The following is a 19,940-nucleotide window of genomic DNA, read 5'->3' as shown; positions in this document are numbered from 1 at the left end:
GAGTATTGCAAAATTACTCGGTACCCGCCGAGCAGCCCGAGTACAGTGATACTCGTGCGAGTACCGAGTAGTTACAAGCATGCTCGCTCATCACTACTAGTTGCATATCAGAAGCAAATTGTTATAGTAACTAGTGATGGGCGGACCCTCAGATAACCGGGACCGGCAGACCTAACTGGAATAAAAAAAAAAATTTGGTTCCGGCCCAGAATTGATACCGGATATTTGGTCGGACGCCGGTCCCCATATAAGTCTATGGGAACCAGAATCTGGTGGTTTAAAATGGTGGGAGAAGGGATAGGGAGATAGGAGCAAGCATGCTGTACTTACTGAGGCTCTGTCGTGGCTGTAATTGCTCCTGCAGCCGCTCATTAACTTCTGGGGCTGCTCATTTACCTTCATTGCATATGCACTGCATTCCCCACCCTCTGGTGTCTGTGATTGGTTCCTGTCAAACGCACCCCCACCCTGAGTGTCAACATGTCAGCTGACTGCTTCGAATCACAGATGTTACATGTGTCGATCATGGTATAAAAATAAATAAATAAAACAATTGGCATAGTGTCCCCCCATATTATGATACCCAACACAGATAAAGCACACGGCTACAGGCTGCAGCCCCCAGTTGTGTGCTTATCTTGGCTCTGTATCAAAATAGGAGGAACCGCATGTGTTTTTTTTTTTTTTAAATATTTAAAAAAAAAATTCTAAAATAACGCATGCGGTTGAGCCAGGTAAAGTGCTGGGATTGTCGCATCTAATGGATGTGGCAGTTTGAGCAGCTGCAGGCTACTATATTTAGGCTGGGGGGGGCAATAAGCATGGGTCTCCCCAGCCTGAGAATACCATCTCCCATCTATCAGGCTTTATCATGGCTGTCTATCAAAATTGGGGGGACTGCACCCACAGCCTGTAGCTGTGACCTTTATCTGTGCTGGCTATCATAATATGGGGGGACCCTAAGCCAAATATTTTAGTTATTTATTTTTACTGTACGATATTGACCAGCAGACAGCGCCTGTGATTGGTTGCAGTCCGATGCTGTCACACAGGCTGGGGGCGTGTCTGTCTGCAACCAATCATAAACACTGGCTGGCAGGGAAAGCAGTACATATGCAATGAAGGTAATGAGCAGCCTCAGAAGTGAATGAGCGGCCGCGGGAGCAATTACAGACTCTGTAAGTATGAGGTGATTACTTTATTCTTATTTTCTTTACTTTTCCTTTATTTTTTTTATTTTCTGAGTTCATGGACCCAGATCATTAGCTTAAGTGCCCTGAAAATTCCGGGCTTGGGTCCGTATTCAGATCCGCTTGAAACCGCGTGGATATTTTACCAGGATAACCTTGAATGCGGCTTGATTCATACGTCCTTCACAAAGATGTTTGTTGAATTTTCTTTACCTAATTTTCAGCCTTGCCCAACACCTGGTCATCTAATAGTTAGACGGAGACCTGGAGAGGCGTACAAGCCACAGTGTCTTACACCCTCTGTGAAATTTGGTGGAGGATTGGTGATGATCTGGGGATGCTTCAGCAAGGCTGGAATTGGGCAGATTAATCTTTGCGAAGGACGTATGAATCAAGCCGCATACACGGTTATCCTGGAAAAACAGTCGCTTCCTTCTGCTCAGGCAATGTTCCCCAACTCTGAGGACTGGTTTTCCAGCAGGACAATGCGCCATGCCACACAGCTAGGTCAATCAATGTGTGCATGAAGGACCACCACATCAAAACCCTGTCATGGCCAGCCCAATCTCCAGACCTGAACCCCATTGAAAACCTCTGGAATGTAATCAAGAGGAAGATGGATAGTCACAAGCCATCAAACAAAGAAGAACTGCTTACATTTTTGCAGCAGGAGTGGCATAAGGTCACCCAAAAGCAGAGTGACAGACTGGTGAAAAGCAGCCAAGACGCATGAAAGCTGGGATTAAACATCATGGTTATTCCACAAAATATTGATTTCTGAATCTTCCTGAGGTAAAACATTATTAGTATTGTTGTTTCTAGATGATCATGATCTTGTTTTCTTTGCATTGTCTGCATTGTTCTGTTATTTTGACTATTTCTCAATTTCAGAAAATACAAAATTAATTGCTTGGAAATTCGGAGATGTTGTCAGTAATTTATAGAATAAAAGAACAAATTACATTTTACTCCAAAATATAAAGAGAAAAATCAGAAAAACTGACAATTTTGCAGTGGTCTCTTAATTTTGCTGTATCTATCTATCTATTATCTATGCATCTATCTATATGCATCGATACAGTATTGAGGTTTTCCCATGCAAATAAAATAAAGTACTGAACTAATATATATGTGGTCAGCAATATACCTAATACATAAATGCATCTTGAGGACTTTCCAACATTTTACAAAGATTAGAGGGAACCTGTCATCAGATTCATGCTGGCTGAACCATAGGCCTAAAAATGGCTGTAAAGCACATGGTCCAAAAATAGCCTTACTGACAACTATTACAAACAATAATTCTTCTCAGTAGTTGTCAACCAGACTTCATGGCATAAACAGCAAATCTGTTATAGAACAATGTGAAGGTAATGTATTGTGGCATTCACAAATTTAGGAAAGTTGGTTGTTACCCCTGTGGGAGGAACATTGGTTGTCATCAAGGAATATAAATCAACATCTATACAGAAGAGAAGAACATATCAGTCAATGACCTACTGTTTAAATCAGATTTTTGTGTTAAATGTATTTTTTTGATCCATGAAAATGTTATCATACCATTACCATGCAATCTGTATTAAAAATAAAATAAATAATATATATATATATATATATATATATATATATATATATATATATATTATTGTTTATATATATATATACTAATATATATATATATATATATATATATATATAAAAAAAATAAATAAATAAATATATATATATATATTATATATATATATAAATTAATAAATATATATAAGTCTGGCTGTCAGTGGTAAGGGAACTTAATAATGCCCCTCTGGGAATTATTCAATTTGTCTCTCCAGGAAAGGAGACAAACTAGCGCCATTTCTTGGAAGTAGAAATCCTAAAAGTCAAAAGTGGCCTTCTAACAAGCCTTTTCTTATGACCTAGGTCATAAGAAAAAGGCTTGTTAGAAGGCCACTTTTGACTTTTAGGATTGCTATTTCCAATAAATGGCGCTAGAGTTTGTCTCCTTTCCTGGAGAGACAATTTAAAGACAATTTAAATAGATTTTATATATATATATATATATATATATATATATATATATATATATATATATATATATATATCGAGCAATTTTTACACTGGCCACTGGAGTGATTCTATGGTCATACTCTCGGATCTCTCAAACTGAGTTGAGTTTTCAGGAGTCTCATCATCATGAGAGTCAGGATTACAATGACAGATAACACCTGACTCTGATGGTAACGAGACTCAGCTGATAACTCACCAATCACAATAGGTGATGTCACAGCTTATCCTGTTTTCACAATCATCTTTGCACATGCTCATTAGATGCTTCAGTGCAGGGTCTGTCAGTCTATTGATGCTAATGTGCATGTGCATTTTTGCAAAAATTGCTAAAATGTATTTATTTTTTTTAATACAAATAGGGATAGAAAAAAATACAATAAAAACCTAATTTAAACAGCAGCTTATTTTCTGATAAGAGCTAATTTTACATTTATTTCTATGTTTATTTAATCTAAATGGTCTTTTAGATGAAAACAGAACAATAAGTCATTAGGATATCATTCTCGTGCCCCCTTCCCCTTATTCCATGGTTGATTATCAACATAATGGGAGATGTTGAGCCGGCAGCAATTCTGGCAAACGAGTTTGCTCAAAAAAAAATTCTTCTGAATATTTCATGGAAGGCGTACAAAAGAAGAACAAGCAGTTATCATATGTCTTTGTAAACCAGCAAGGCATTAAAAAGCAAGATGCATGTAATTTACATAACATCCAGATTACTAAGCAATGCTCAGAAGTAACGGCTGCCTACAGCAGAGACAATGCATGCGCCTCTCATGCCAAGGAATACAGATGCCCAGAGCTCCGCAGGCTAGTGCAAGCAAGGGAATGTCTGTAAATACCTACAAATATTTCTTATTCTCATAGACATCATGCAGCTTGAGAACGTGGGGATGTTCAATCAGCTTCAGGATTGCAATCTCTCTTTCCACCTGCGGGAATGGGATTAAAGCACAAGGGTCAGTATTAGAGGCAAACACAAAATGAAATGCAGATGTAGCAGAGTTAAATTTGTCATTTCACTTTTTTTTGGACTCACATCATCTAAGCAGCTTTGCTACATCTAAAGAAGAATAGCTTATCACTAATACTATATCTAGTTTACTCTATACAATGTACATACTGCCTCAAAGATGCTAATAGTTTCTACAGGCTGCCAAACAATTTAATCTGTCACCAGGTTGCCGCATAATGTAGGGGCAGAGACCCTGATTCCAGCGATATATCACTTGCTTCAGTTTTTCTAAAATCCCTGTTTTATCTGCTTCAGATTTACCAGCTCTCTGAAAACAGAGCTGTGTATAACCCCGCCCACACCACTGATTGGCAGATTTTTAAGTACACTGCCAATCAGTGGTGGGGGTGTGGCTGAACTACATAGCAGCAGATGTACAAGTCCTGTGTAGTCAAAACCTCCTGCTGATAAAACACTGATTTTATCGAAATTACAGCAAGCAGCCCAGTAAGTGATACATCGCTGGAATCAGGATTTCTGCTCCTACATTATGCTGTTCTCAGATTAGGTGGCAAATACTTGGTGACAGATTCCTTTTAACTTGAGGCACAAGAAAAGTACAAAAAATACTGCCAACATATAGCAACAAGGTATACAAATCTATTTGTTACAAATTATGCTTCATACACACCCCTTTATTACAGATTTCTGATATTAGTCTACACTGAGTGTCCATGTGCCTCTTATTTTATATAGAGCAAAACAGGAGCACAAATTAAGGGGTTATATGTTGCCACAAGAAGGAGCCATAAAGTGGCAGACTATGACCCCAATTCATCATTTGCATTTCTTCTTTCTATCTTCTCATACGTGTTGGCTATTTTTTTGCAAAAATCTTCAAAATGGCACGAAATTCAGAAATTTTGTGTAAAGTAAAAAATGGTCTTTAATGTTTCTTTAACCTTTCTGTGACTTTATAGCATGTGTTTCGCAAAGTGAGGCAAAAAGTCCACCAAAATATCTGGTGTACCTAAAAATCACTTCACGTGGGACTGAAGAGCATTTGTGAAAAATGTGGCCTTTTGAAAAGTTGTAAATGATAAAAAAAATTTTTAAAAACACTAAGCTCCACCTACAATGGCAAAAGAATAAAGTAAAAAAACAACAAAAGATGAAAGCAAATAAAAGATATTTTAAAAAAAGGTGCAAATTGAAAGAAAACGATAGTCAAAAACACTAAAAAGTTGAGAAAAATTGGCCTAGATGCATTGGGCCCTAAGTGCCTACAGGTCCAAGTGTGTAGCACTACTGTGTACATAGCGCTAAGGCCTTAATCATACATCATTATTTTAGGTCAGTATTTTATTAGTATCTATAATAACCACAAAGAAGGAGCAGCTCCAAACACAGAAGACATGTAAATATTTCAATTATGGCTTTCCCATCAAAAAAGGTTTCGCACCTAATCTTGGCTTAGTCTGGGGCCCCATGTAGCGTTTAGTGCTTATGTAGTGCGGATCTATTGTGCAACTTGCTAAGAAGTCGGAGTGCTTTTATGCAGCAACATTAGGATGTAGTTGCAACTGACATGCCTATTTAGACGTTTTAATGCTTTAACTCCTTCACGACCTTGTGTTTCCACCTTTGCTCTTTCGTTTTTTCCTCCCCTTATTCCAAGAGCCATAACTTTTTTTTATTTTTCCATCAATACAAAACACCATCCATTGCACAGGAAAAAAATTCCAAATACGGGGAAATTGCAAAACAAAAGTGCACTTCCACAATTGTTTTTGGTTTTTTTTATTTACCATGTTCACTATGTGCTAAAACTGACCTAGAGTTATGATTCTTCAGGTCAGTACGAGTACTCCGATACCAAACATGTAGAGTTTTTTTTATAGAAGTGGTGAAAAAACAATTTTTCTATGTTTTATGGGGGGTTCTCACCATATACACAAAGGAAATAAACCGTGTATAGCAAAACATGGGTAATAGCAATCCTTTTTTTGGGAGACATTCTTCATTTTCTGGAACAATTTCAAAGGGGGCCAACACTTTCGGCCATAATCGTATGACTATTTTTTCTTAACATGGATTCAAAAAGCTGAAAAAATGAATGAAGGCTTTAAGTTATTTTTAAGCAAACTTTTTTAACAATGTATTTTGGCCTAAAATATCCGTGTAAAAACAGATACGTATTGTTATACCAGCTCTGGCGTTTTTGGTCCACAGTTCTTGGTCTATTTTTTAAATGAATATGTTTTAGCACTGTGTCACAAGGAGGTTTTTGCAGGCATCGCCAACTACAATGGCGGCATCAGGATCTGAGGAAACTACACATTCTGGCTCTCTGCCTGCTAACTTCTCTGATGTCTGTGATCAGCGCAGGGAGACACGGACGTCGACCCACAGACTTAGGCAAGTTAGCAAAAGTTAATCTCTGCTGGGCTGCTTGTTCGTCTATGTTCACATGCTGTGGAGGAGCAAGTCACATTCACTCCCTTCCTATATATGCTGGCTGTACTATTCCATTAATGCCAGCTATAGCTTCTCTATACTGGTCAGGTGAGGTGTTGCGATCCAGAATTACTGGTGGTTGTTGTGCTATATTGCTGTCAGCACTTATGGTGTTAACCTTTGTTGTATTTTTGTTGCTGCCTTCCTGATCTTGCTTTTTTCATTTGTCCCTTACTGTTTATTACTTTGAGTTTGCAATATGTCTGACTTTTGGGTTTCCCCTGTATGTCTTATTCTTTGATTTCATCACACTTCTGTCTCTTTCTTGCCTGGGTTGGGGTAACAGATTAGATCTGGTCAGAAGAATAGTAGAACACGGGACTCCGGCGTCTCTACCTTCAGAGGAAATCCGGAGGTTTAGCATGAGGGACAGTTTAGGAGCCCCATGTCCTTTGCTGTCCGGCAGTCACATTGGGACAAAGTAGCATTTTAGTTTGCATTTTTGGTTATATTTTTCACATTATTTACAGATTAGATCTGGTCTGGAAAATAGTAAGACACGGGACTCTGGCATCTCCACCATCAGGGGTAATCCGAAGATCAGAGATAACCTAGGGTCCACTAGCATGAAAGACAGTATAGGAGCACCTGTCCCTCGCTGTCCTGCCATCACATTGTGACACATTGGCATCTAATTTGCATTTTTGGTTATGTTTTTCACATTATTTACAGATTAGATCTGGTCAGGAGAATAGTAAGACATGGGACTCTGGCATCTCCACCATCAGGGGTAATCCGAAGATCAGAGATAACCTAGGGTCCACTAGCATGAAGGACAGTATAGGAGCCCCTGTCCCTCGCTGTCCTGCCATCACATTGTGACACATTGGCATTTTAATTTGCATTTTTGGTTATGTTTTTCACATTATTTACAGATTAGGTCTGGTCAGGAGAATAGTAAGACACGGGACTCTGGCATCTCCACCATCAGAGGTAATCCGAAGATCAGAGATAACCTAGGGTCCACTAGCATGAAGGACAGTATAGGAGCCCCTGTCCCTCGCTGTCCTGCCATCACATTGTGACACATTGGCATTTTAATTTGCATTTTGGGTTAAGTTTTTCACATTACAAGTCATGTGATTCATAGGTTGTGTCGTTTCTAGATTTCTCTTAGGGTTCGTGCAGACGATCGTATTTTTGGATTAAGTGCGGGGTCCGACAAAACATCACACTCAGACCCATATTTTGCTATGGGGCCAAGCACATGTCCAATTTTTTGGGGACTCCACCAAAAATGCAATACACATTGACACACAAGGTTCTTACCAGTTGAAAAAAACAATGGTAGAGAAACATCACAAATTGACTAAAGCTGACATACCTAGAGCATGTTGCAAATTGGGAAAAAAAGGGAATAAAAAAAGTATGTTCTCTTTCATAGATCACTTCTAACTAGAAATCATAATGAAATGTTAGTGTTCTCTTTCCCTTTTGATGTAAGCGTTGAATATAAATCCAGCAGAATAGACCTTTCCAACTGTTGACGCTGCGTTCTGTGATGCTGCACACATATGACATGCGTGGAGTGAAAGTCTGGCATATATAAAGCGACTTCCCCTAGGGGGAAATTAGCCGGCATTGATAGTGCTGTACATATGACCTTATTTACAAGAATTATTCTGTACAGTGACATGAAACTCATGTGCCCCTGGCTCCAGCTCTCCGCTGCTCACAGAATTGGAGGCAAGTTCTTGAACCAAGCATGAAGAAGTCTTCTAGGATGTGATTGAAAATTAAAGGGAATCAGTCGTCAGGATTTCACCCCCCAAACTATTTATATACACATGTAGCTCTTTGATTGCCAAGTCCAGCAATACTTTTACATGCTCAGTCCGTTCCTCCATTACTGAAAAATTAAAGTTTTAATTGATATGCAAATGAGTGTGTAGATCTGAAGCCTCCGTCACTCCAGCTCTATTCTTTTTCCTGCTTCACTGATAGCTCCTATGTTTAAAGTCACACATCATAGATGCTGTCAGTCAGGAAGGTGGTGGCGGCACTGGGCGCAGAATAGAGCTGGAGTGACAGGCGTCAGATCTACCATAGACCTTCAGCCTCAAATCAGATTTAAACTGATATCCAAATAAGGCTGAAGGACTATGATAGATCTGAAGCCTCCGTCACTCCAGTTCTATTCCCCACCCACCGCCGCCTCTTCCTACTTCACCGACAGCTCCTATGTTTAAACTTAAACATAGAGGCTGTCAGTCAGGAAGGTCAAGGTGGCGCTGATTGGAGTATAGATGTGGAGTGACAGAGATTTCAGCTCTACCATAGTCCCTCAGCCTCAAATCAGCATGTAAACTGATATGCAAATAAAGCTGATAGACTATGGTAGATCTGATGCCTCCGTCACTCCAGCTCTATTACCCGCCCAGTGCTGCCTCCTCCTCCCACTTTACTGATAGCCTCTATGCTGTGTAACTTCAGGCAAAGGAGCCAGTTAAGCAGGAGGAATCAGTGCTGGGGGGGAAATAGAGCTGGAGTGACAGAGGCAACCAAGAGGAGGCGGCACTGTCTGCTTTATATTTATTTATTTTTACACTCCACTTCGGGGACCCAGACAACCAGTGTGAGGACAACCAATCTGAGACGCTGTCACAGACAGTGGGGGCGCAGTCTGATTGCAACCAATCACAGAGACTGTCACAGAGGGTGGGCGGGGGAAGCAGTGAATATTCATAAGAATTAATGAGTAGACCTGGAAGCAGTGTTACAGCCATGAGGAAACTTGGTAAGTATAATTGTCCTACTTTGCAGGCCCCTAGCCCTTATTAACACCATTTATAGCACTAAAGTTCAGGTTTCCATAGACTTATATGGGGTTTGGGGCCAAAGCAAGTTCAGAACCGGACTTTTTTTTTTTTTTTTTAAGTCTGGCTGGGCATGCAACAGAACATCTGCGGGTTCACCCATCTCTAAGTATGACAAAATATTGAATCTTTGCTCATGACATGATTCATGCTAGTAAGAATAATGATAAAGTATGTTGTGCACTTACCTTCATTAAGACAGATTCTGAAAGCTTTTCTCGGTTTACAATCTTTATTGCCACTTTCTGTCCAGTGATACAGTGAACACCTAGTTTAACTAACCCTGTAAAGAAGAAAAAAGGTGATCAGCATCAAATCAGATCACAATTCAGAATACGTAGAACATGTAAATAATGGAGTGTATGGGCAAATGCCTCGAAAACATTCCATTCAAGTGTTCAAAATTGTAGGTAAAGTATTTTCATGAGAACAAAGGAGAAATGCGAGTATATGTGCAATTACAAAACTTTTATTAATGAGGATCACACACAAAAATACAGCACAATATCATACGTTAAAAAAACTACCAAAAAATTAAGGGGAGTACAAGATGTGGGAGCAAATGGATAGTGCTTATTGTAGAGTTTCTTATCTGCCTCTAATAATTGTAACAGAGGTAGATGAACCTCAAATTTGAGGACAATAATAGATGGATAAAGAGGGAGACAAGAAACCAATAGAGGTTGATTAAATTCCATCACATAATTCAATAAAGTGCTAGTGCACACGATTGGGCAGTTACCCCGAAATAAATAGACAGGAGGTAAAAAAATATTACCTAAGATTGCCTGCAGTATGAAAACAGTCACAGGGGAAACCAAGGCACAGTCACAATGTTACTTCCTCCTTGAGAAAGCAACAGTACCTCTGCGAAACGCGCGTTGGTGGTGATCCTATCTTCATTGGGTATTTGTATAGATGCTGCGACTGTGCCTCGGTTTCCCCTGTGATTACATCTGCACCTCAGGCTATTTTAGGTAATGACTTTGACCTCTTATCTATGAATGTTTATACCAGGGCCCTTGACCAGTCATGTGCACTTGCACTTTATTATTCGTACTGACGTTGTGACTGTGCCTTGGTTTCCCCTGTGATTACATTTTGCACCTCAGTCTGACATCTTTGGAAATTATTACTGTACATATCTTTGTAGACCTTTCATAACTGGACACTCAGCTGTGACCAAGGCCATGATCCAGCAGTATAGGGGTTCTCCTAACACTACAGTTTCACCCAGATAATGGTAACAGGAATAGATTAAGTCGCCCTCATCACATTGGTGCAGACACGTTTCTAAATTGCAATTTCACTAAACAAGCAAAATGTATATTTTTCAGTAATTGGAAAAAAAGAGAGCTTAGAAATGGGCTTAAGTGGTTGAGCGACTGTCGACTAATGAAAAGTACCTCTAAAATAAAAAATGTCCAAAATAAGTGAAAAGGACAAAGTAAAGTATAATAATTCTGATGAAACGCAGTTCGAGTTTTTCAGGATAGGTGACAACTCTCTGATCGTGGGGGGACCATCTCCTATAGACAGATAGAGAAGAAATGTTTTCAGGTTCAAAATGGTGCGCCCCACCGTCACTCTAATCATACATTATAAGCCTGCCGGAAAAAGCAGCATGCGACAGCCCCAGAACGATTGGACGGAGCACAATTTGCACATGCTCACTGTCGCTCTGTTCAAACAAAATAAAGCTCCTGATTGCTGTTGGACCCTCACTGGTCACAACTTGTCACCTTTCCTTTGGAAAGGAAATTACTAGTTCTTACCAGACAGTTGCCTTTGAATTTAATCCCTATGGGTAATTTAATTCTGTGTACAGTGCTGTAAAATATGCCAGTGTAATATAAGTAATGGGAAATAGTTGCAATTACAAGCACTTTAGTAGAGAGTATGACGTCACGGCTGACAGACAGTCATTTGATTTCTGGCAGTAGAAGGTCACAACGTTTGGCTGTGCAAAACGCTCCCTGACTTTCTATAGTTCCTGCTATCAGAATTCATTGGTATAGGTAGCTTTCCTGCTGGATTCATCTCTCTGCCTTTTGGACCCAGCAGAAGCTCGGTGTTACGGGGGGACCGGCAGATTAGGACCAGGGGGTATATATCCTAATCGCCAGTCGGGGCCCACCGTGCTCCAGATGACAAAGGAGCTGCTGGCACCTGAGGGTTGGGCGGAGACTATAGAGCTGGATGGCTCTGAGATAAACCAGGAACTCTGGGAACCGGTCACGTGTGTTGGGACACGTCAGAGCGGACGACAACCCGATTAGCGTTTTGGTGCACCTAGCGCTACACCAACCACGTGTGCAGGAAACACGTCAGGCCGGGTGGTAACCAGGTAGCGTTGACCGGAAGACCGCCACGAAAGCGCCCTGTCGGCCACGTGTGTAGGACACGTCAGGCCGAGCGGTCCTCCGATTAGCGTTTCTGGCCCCCTCTCGACTGGCCACGTGTGTGTAGGACACGTCAGGCCAGATGGGTACACCAGTAGCGTTGACCGGGAAGCCGAGGAGGATAAGGAACACCCTGTTAACTCCACAGGGGTCCTAGGGTACGTTGTCCGTGCGCGTAGGGGGCACAACCGGACAGGTGGCGCAGCAGGTGCGTTGTCCGTGTGCGTAGGGGGCACAGTCGGACAGGTGGCGCAGCAGGTGCGTTGTCCGTGTGCGTAGGAGGCACAATCGGACAGGTGGCGCAGCAGGTGCGTTGTCCGTGTGCGTAGGAGGCACAATCGGACAGGAAGCACAGCAGCCGCAGCCCAGTTAACGCCACTGGGCTGCTATAGCAAGACTGGAACGGCAGGAGGGAAGCACGGCGCCTGACCCTGATGTGCCGAGCCACGAATCTTGGCGTGACAGGCACCGTTCGCCTAACCCTACCTACCGCTTCCCAACATAGGCTTATGCCGCAATGAGGCTCTAACATGGAGGTGTGCTCTGACTGAGCAAAAGTGAAGACTGCACACCTACATGTTGTCTCCAGCCCCTTTTATAACCTGGGTCTGCCCCAAACCCAGGGTGGAACCACCAAGGTCCAATAGCAGAGTGCCATGTCATCAGTGACGTCACATGCGACCTATCCGGAACTGCCACGTCATTGATGACCTCATGGCAGCCACGCCCCAAACACTTCACCAGTCATCGTCTGACGACCAATACTGAGGTGCCAGATCATAGGGGCGGGCCTCTGCGAGCCAGTCCGGAGTTGCCACGTCATCAGGACACCTGACACCCTCTGCCCTATCAGGGCCTGCCACCTCACGGACATGCTCAGTGAGGTCCTTACCGGACCTAGCCTCTGGTGCACTAAGTGCCTGAGCATGCCCAGTAGCCTGAGCAACAGGCTCAGAAAGCAGACTATCAGTTTGAGCATGCTCTGTAGGCACATCCCAGAACTTAGACACAGCACGAAGTTCAAGTACCTGTGCAAAGAGGCTGTTAGGGTTAATTGTGGGGGCATGCTCAGTAGCCTGAACTGAGGACTTAGTCTCAGACATAACATAAACAGGCTGAGCATGCTCACTAGGCAAAACACCGGGCTTAGACTCTGGCTGGGGTAAATCGGCGCACGCATGCGCACTAGCCGCCTCTCCACACTCAGACGTGGTGGAAGGAACAGCCAACTGGACGACCCGAGGCACGGCCAAGAACGTCAGCCGGCGCCTGGGCGCAACAGGGACCGCAGCAGGCTGCTTGCGGCTATGGCGGCGCCGGTTCGTAACACTCGCCTTCCACCCAGCTGCTGATCATCAGTATTCTCTTGGTGCTTAAATACTCCCTACTTCTTTAGACTGGTGCTGGTGATATTATTCAGTTCACTATAGCTCTGGTTGCAAGCAGGTGGCTTGCTCTCATCTGTATTATCGTTGCTGAAGCTTATTGAATGCCTACCTAAGTCATCTGTGGATAAGTAGTTCATGCTTTCCATGGGTGTCCTACTAGTGTCTTCCTTTAGAGTTTAGTGGGGTTGACAAAGAGCTCATCCCACCCCCATTCCCTATTTAGGGTCCAGCACTAAATTCTAAAAAATTCCAGAAGATTTGGAGTGCCGGTCCTTTGTTCAAGTTAGGGTCCAGCAGTAGGGATACCTAGGGTCCGATATCCGGCTTGGCACATAGGTGTGAAACCTATCTAGGGTTATTGTTTTTATTATTATCTGTATCATTTTCTTCAACTTAAAAAAAAAACAACAGACACCTTAAATGTTTTTTACGGGCTTGGCAAAAAAGTGCCTTATTTTTACGGACTGTCCTGGAATTTTTGGACCATTGGTGACCCAGATATGTACATAGTAGTAAGTGCTCATTCACATGCTGTTAATACAGATTTCTAGGCAAGATTCCGAGCAGTTATGGCTCCGGTATATTCACAGATTTCATTAACATCACCGTTACATAAAAATACCTGCTCTCTTTGTTGGGTGAGATGAACATGTAAGAAAACACTTCATTCAGCAGCCAAATGAGGGACATATAATTGGATCGTTTGCAGACATGTTAAGCTTTTAGAATACTAAAGGATGCAATTATATTTCAGGGCACCTTGTATGACGAACTAATAATATGGCTATCGAGAAAACTACTGTCACAGGCGGCGAGCATGGAGAATCTGAAATATAACATTTCCTGAAGTGGATTATAATTATTACTATAAATTATTTATATAGCCGAAAAATAATTGGCAGCTTCATGAAGAAAATACAGGACAAAGTCAGGGATCTTTAGCTGCCGCTGCTGTAGGGGTTTCCTGCATCTTAAATATGGCCCAAGTGCGCTTCTCAAAAAATAGCCAACACCTCTTCATCTGGTGATCCCCCTCCACTGCCCTGTCCGGCTGCCTATTTCCCCCGTCAGTGTCCTCTCCTTCTCTTCTGGCAATGTCGGCACCCGACTACTGCACCCATTCAATTTCCAAAACAAAGGAAAGGAGACTGACCTGGGACAGGGTCAGCAGAACAGGAGAGTGGTGGGGGATAACTTGACGATCAGGAATTGTCGGACCACTGGGAACCCTACTCATCCTGAGAATGCAGAGTCCCAACTGAATGCACACCATATCTTCATTCATTATCTATGGGACATCTGACGAAAGCTGAATACAGCACTTGTCTTTTTCTGGCAGTCCCATAGGGAGCGGTGGTACACATGTCCGACCATTGCTTCATTCAGATGAGGTTCTGTAGAGTCCTATTCCCAGGAACAGTGTGGGTCCCAGCTGTCAGATCTGTATGGAGCAGAAAGTTATCACTTATCACATAGCTCCCAACCGTCCCAAATTCAGCGGACTGTCCTAATTTGAAGGCTCAATCGCGCTGTCACGGTATGTCAAGACTTTGTCCTGAGTTTTTCTCACACTCTGTTACATGTGTGTTATGCTATCAGACAGTCCTGTAGTTTCTGGCTGTAGAAGGTCACCGCGTTTGGCTACTCAAGCGGCTCCCTGACATTCCCTTTTTCTCTGCTTGGGGTTAATCCCTTTTTCTTTAGGACCCTGTGGATTTTGTCACCTTTCAGCTGCTAATCATCAGCACTTCCCTTTATGTCATTACAAACTCTCATTACCCCTTACTCTGTGCTGTTGCTAGGTTTACATACCCTTTACAGGTCTTGAGTGCAAGCAGTCAGCTTGTATTCATCCAGAGGAACTTTGTTGTTGCAGTTCTCACCTTGAGTCATCTGGAGATAAGTTATTTGTTTACTTTCCCCTGTGTGTTTTTCCTGTGTGCTTTTTAGAGCTTAGTGGGGTTAACTAAAGGTACCGTCACACTAAGCGACGATCCAGCGATCCCACCTGAAACCTGACCTGGCAGGGATCGCTGGAGCGTCGCTACACGGATTGCTGGTGAGCTGTCAAACAGGCAGATCTCACCAGCAACCAGTGACCAGCCCCCAGCCAGCAGCGACGCGTGGAAGCGATGCTGCACTTGGTAACTAAGGTAAATATTGTGTAACCAACCCGATATTTACCTTGCTAACCAGCACACACCGCTTAGCGCTGGCTCCCTGCACTCCTAGCCACAGTACACATTGGGTTAATTACCCGATGTGTAGTCTGGCTATGTGTGCATGGAGCAGGGATCCGGCACTGACAGCGTGAGAGCAGCGGACGCTGGTAACAAAGGTAAATATCGGGTAAATACCTCAAGTTACAAATAAAGGGAGGAACCCAAAGATCAAAAAACCATGAAGAAAAAATTCCTATTTAAAATTACCAAATTTTATTAGTCATTTACTCTAAAAAACTGTCGGTGCAGTCATACAGAATAGTCACTTAAAAGTGGTTGGGCGGGTGAGAGGGACTAGTGCGCCAGATGTCGATATTAAAGATGTTAATGGGTATAGGAGGGGGTTGGCTAACCCTAGCCCTATGAATTCCCCCTACCTACCAGCGGAGTGCAAACACCCTAACACTCGGTGCCCCCGCTCCTCGGCAGCTGTCCCTTACTGACCCTCCAAATCCACAAAACCACCATCACCATATAGTGTACGTGCAAAAAGTGCAGGTCAAAAACAATAAATGTAAGGGTAACTACTCTATAGAGTCAGTAATTGTCAAATTGCAGTAGTTCCCTTAGGGATAAACAGACAATACTTATATCCTGAAAGATAAGTCAATACAGATATAGTCAAAAAAATGCTGAAGCACCTGCACACCCATCTCAGGTAATAGTACTTATCTATATACGATTAAAGTACTTATCAGATCGCTTGTCATCTCAACGCATTTCTCCCTCAGGATATCTGGGGGTTCATCAGGAGATGTTCAGAAGTCCATAGAACCGATACCACAATGGAGATCCGGTTACAGCTGTGTCTGGTGGCGCCACTACGGACCACACAAATATGGGTCCTGTCTCATTAGTGGTGTCAGGAGTAATGCCTCCTTTTTGCACGTACACTATATGGTGATGGTGGTTTTGTGGATTTGGAGGGTCAGTAAGGGACAGCCGCCGAGGAGCGGGGGCACCGAGTGTTAGGGTGTTTGGTAATTTTAAATAGAAATATCGGGTAACCAAGGAAAGGGCTCCTTGGTTACCCGATATTTACATTAGTTACCAGCGTCCGCAGAAGCCGGCTCCTGCTGCCTGCACATTTAGTTGTTGCTCTGTCGCTGTCACACACAGTGATCTGTGCTTTACAGCGGGAGAGCAACAACTTAAAAATGGCCCAGGACATTCAGCAACAACCAACGACCTCACAGCAGGGGCCAGGTTGTTGCTGGATGTCACACACAGCAACATCGCTAGCAACATCGCTACTACGTCACAAGTCGTGCCTCAGCAGCGATGTTGCTAGCGATGTTGCTTAGTGAGACGTGGCCTTAAGTGCTCTTCCTATCTGTTCACTACCTAGGTGCTATTACAGGGTCAGCCAGGATCAGGTATCCTGCTCGCCGTATCGATGCAGAACCTATCTAGGGTGATGAAGGAAGTCAGGGGCCAGCGGTAGGTTTGGTTTGGGGTCACCATCTCCCCCTTCCCTGGACACAAGGTTTACCTTTCCTTTTCTTTTGATTGGTACTTCCCCGTACTTAGCGTAACACTCCTTTACCAGCTCCTCCTTGAGGGATGGGTCTGGCATCTCTAGGCACACATACATTATTTAAACAAATAATTTTGTCCTCTCCCAGAGACTCAAACTCGTGGACTCCATGTTCACAGGAATCAGCGACTGACCGATAGAAGGTGGAGAAACAGTTTGTTTTTCTCATCAGTGAAAAAACTGCTCAAATTGACCAAATTCTGATTAAATTCTGATAAAAATTACTGATGAAATTTGGTCCATTTTTCTCTTATGTAAAATAAGCTTAGCTGACGTCTGAATCCTACGTAAGGCAGTGCTTCGGTTTTGTCAAATAGAGCATGCTCTAGGTGTCGCTTTTCTTGGGAGGTGGTGACGAGGTAGGACATTTTTCAATAAATTTCTCTAAGGGAAGAGTGACGCGGCCGTATAACTTGGACAGGGATCACAACGCAGTGCTCGGACTGGCCGGCGGCTCTCCCGACCCGAGCATGACGGCATGTATTTCTATGCAGCTGTCATGCTCGAGTCGGGAGAGTCTTCAGCTGGTCCAAGCATTACTTCTGTAAATGTATTCCAGAAAAACATAGTGTATTTATGCTCGTGGCCAATTTTAACTATGTGTTTATTAACAGTTTGAACCCAGCACATATATTTCATTACTAGTTAAAGGGAAGATCAGAAATTTTGCTTTAAACCTAAATGTTTCCCCCTCTGCAGCTCCTGGGCTGCATTCTAGCAAGGTTCCTGTTGGTTTTTAGCTCCCTTTTAGACCAAATATAATACTTTATAAAGGTGTACCTTTTGGGATGCTAATTTTCTAAATCGTCCATGGGGGCGGGCTCTCTGGTATCCGTTATGTCCATTCTGCCGATTTACGTCGTCCCCCAACGCAGCATTTCATACTTCCAGGATGCCGCCCAGTGAGCCCGTGGTCCGGCGCATGCGCAGTGCCACTGTAGCGGGACTGTGCACTGCGTGCCCAGTGTGACCGCTGGTGATGTTTGCGCAGGCACGAGAATGGGCGGCGCTGTGTTGTCATCACAAGTGCCCGCGCTTTCCCCTCTGCCTCCAGCGTTCTGCGCAAGCGCTGGCCAGATGACCGCACGTCCCCTCTTTCCCATCTTTCCCTGTAGCAGGAAATAGATGGGAGGATCGGAGCAGGACACCACCGGTTACGGCCAGCGCTTGCGCAGAACGCTGGAGGCAGAGAGGAAAGCGCGTGCACTAGATTATGGGTGGGCACTTGCAATGATAATCACAGCGCCGCCCATAATCTCGTTGGGGGACGTCGTAAATCGGCAGGATGGACATAACGGACACCAGAGAGCCCGCCCCCATGGACGATTTAGAAAATTAGCATCCCAAAAGGTACACCTTTATAAAGTATTATATTTGGTCTAAAAGGAAGCTAAAAACCAACAGGAACCTTGCTAGAATGCAGCCCAGGAGCTGCAGAGGGGGAAACATTTAGGTTTAAAGCAAAATTTCTGATGACAGGTTCCCTTTATTCCTTAGTATGTTATAACAAATGCAAAACTGTAGGCCTCTTTCACTTGTTTGTGTGTCAACTCATAAATGAAAAAATGGTTCCGGTGTCATCAGTGTGACATCCGTGTGTTTGTTTTTACCATCAGTGTCATCAGGGGTTTTTTTGACTGATGGACTAAAGATATAAATATATTACAAAGCTTCTCCTACACTTTTCAATGTTAAACACGTGCATCCATGTGCCATTCGTGTTCTGTAAGTGTAAAGTATGAAACGTTTTGCATTTGGCAAAAAGTTGCATATTTTTGCACAAATGTGATATGGGGCAAAATTTATGATTGTTATATGCTAAAAAAAGGGATGCAGATCTGTTAATAAGTTCCCCACATTGTGTAAAATATGGCTAAATAAGCTTCACTTGCAAAAAAAATTTGAAAAAAAAAACCTGTAAAAAAGGATGAATGGCTAAAAAAAATCAATAAAAGAGGCAATGTTAATCCATACTTCACTGTTCCCCCTTCTGACACTGCCTGATTCCACATTGACCTTTGTTGTAGGGGTAGATTCTTTACACAGGGGAAATATGATTGCTGCAGTCAAAAATTGGATGGGCGCTCAGGCACCAAAAAGTAGAGACTGTTGAAGGGCTTGGAAGGTATCGGAACGGGGACGACGGTTAATCTCACTGATCTGTAAGGAGGTGGACAATAGTAGTCATGTTCGGCCCCTGAAGAAATCAGTTGCATCAATTTGGTGTAATGTGAATTGTTTTTCTGTATAATGTATGCTGTATTAGGCCGTGTGTGCACGTTGCGTTTTTTCATGCGTTTCCGCCGCGTTTTGAACTGCAGCGTTTTAATGCAAAAATGCATGCGTTTTTATTTCCAAGCAAAGTCTATGAGAAATAAGGCTTTCTTGTGCGCACAATGCTTTTAAAAAGGCAGCGTTTTAGTAGCAGAAAATTTGTCAAAATCTCTGCGTTTAGAGAAGCAGCATGTCAATTGTTTTTGCCATTTTTTTCAGCGTTTTGCTAACATTGGAGTCAATGAGATCTTTCAAAATGCACACACAATCAAAATCCTAGCGTTTTTCATGCTTTTTTGACCAAATAAACGCATGCGTTTTTGTCATTAAATTGAGGTTATGATGTGTCCCTTTACACACACATAATCCGACAATTAAATTAATGAAAAACAATAGTTTAACGTTATTTTAGCCATAAATATTAGATCACCGTTATCATTTTAATAAAATTAGCTATTTTGTGTATGATTTTAATCATGATATTTTTTTTCCTTTTTTTTACAGTTTTTTCATAGTGTTTGAATGTTAAAACTTTATTTAGTCATGTATTTGTAATGAAAACGCATCTGCCT

General features: G+C 42.6%; 1 protein-coding gene across 5 annotated transcripts in view; it reads right to left on the bottom strand.

Annotated features, from left to right (window-relative positions):
- The window catches only part of LOC142256486 (serine/threonine-protein kinase BRSK2-like), a 442,250-nt gene that overhangs the window by 211,777 nt on the left and 210,533 nt on the right, over nucleotides 1–19,940 (bottom strand). For 4 of the 5 annotated variants that reach the window (XM_075328194.1, XM_075328196.1, XM_075328198.1 and 1 more), the window contains exons 2-3: nucleotides 9,734–9,828; nucleotides 4,104–4,189 (exon numbers count right to left, since the gene is read on the bottom strand). In XM_075328194.1, coding sequence (XP_075184309.1) covers nucleotides 4,104–4,189; nucleotides 9,734–9,828 — 181 coding nt within the window. Of the gene's footprint in view, nucleotides 1–4,099; nucleotides 4,190–9,733; nucleotides 9,829–19,940 lie in introns of those variants that run through there. The other variant, XM_075328197.1, reaches the window with a different exon arrangement.

The sequence above is a fragment of the Anomaloglossus baeobatrachus genome, chromosome 11 (genome assembly GCF_048569485.1).
Source record: "Anomaloglossus baeobatrachus isolate aAnoBae1 chromosome 11, aAnoBae1.hap1, whole genome shotgun sequence".
Classification (NCBI taxonomy): domain Eukaryota; kingdom Metazoa; phylum Chordata; class Amphibia; order Anura; family Aromobatidae; genus Anomaloglossus; species Anomaloglossus baeobatrachus.
Note: the sequence above shows the minus strand (reverse complement) of the source record. Positions and strands in the feature narration are given on the sequence as shown.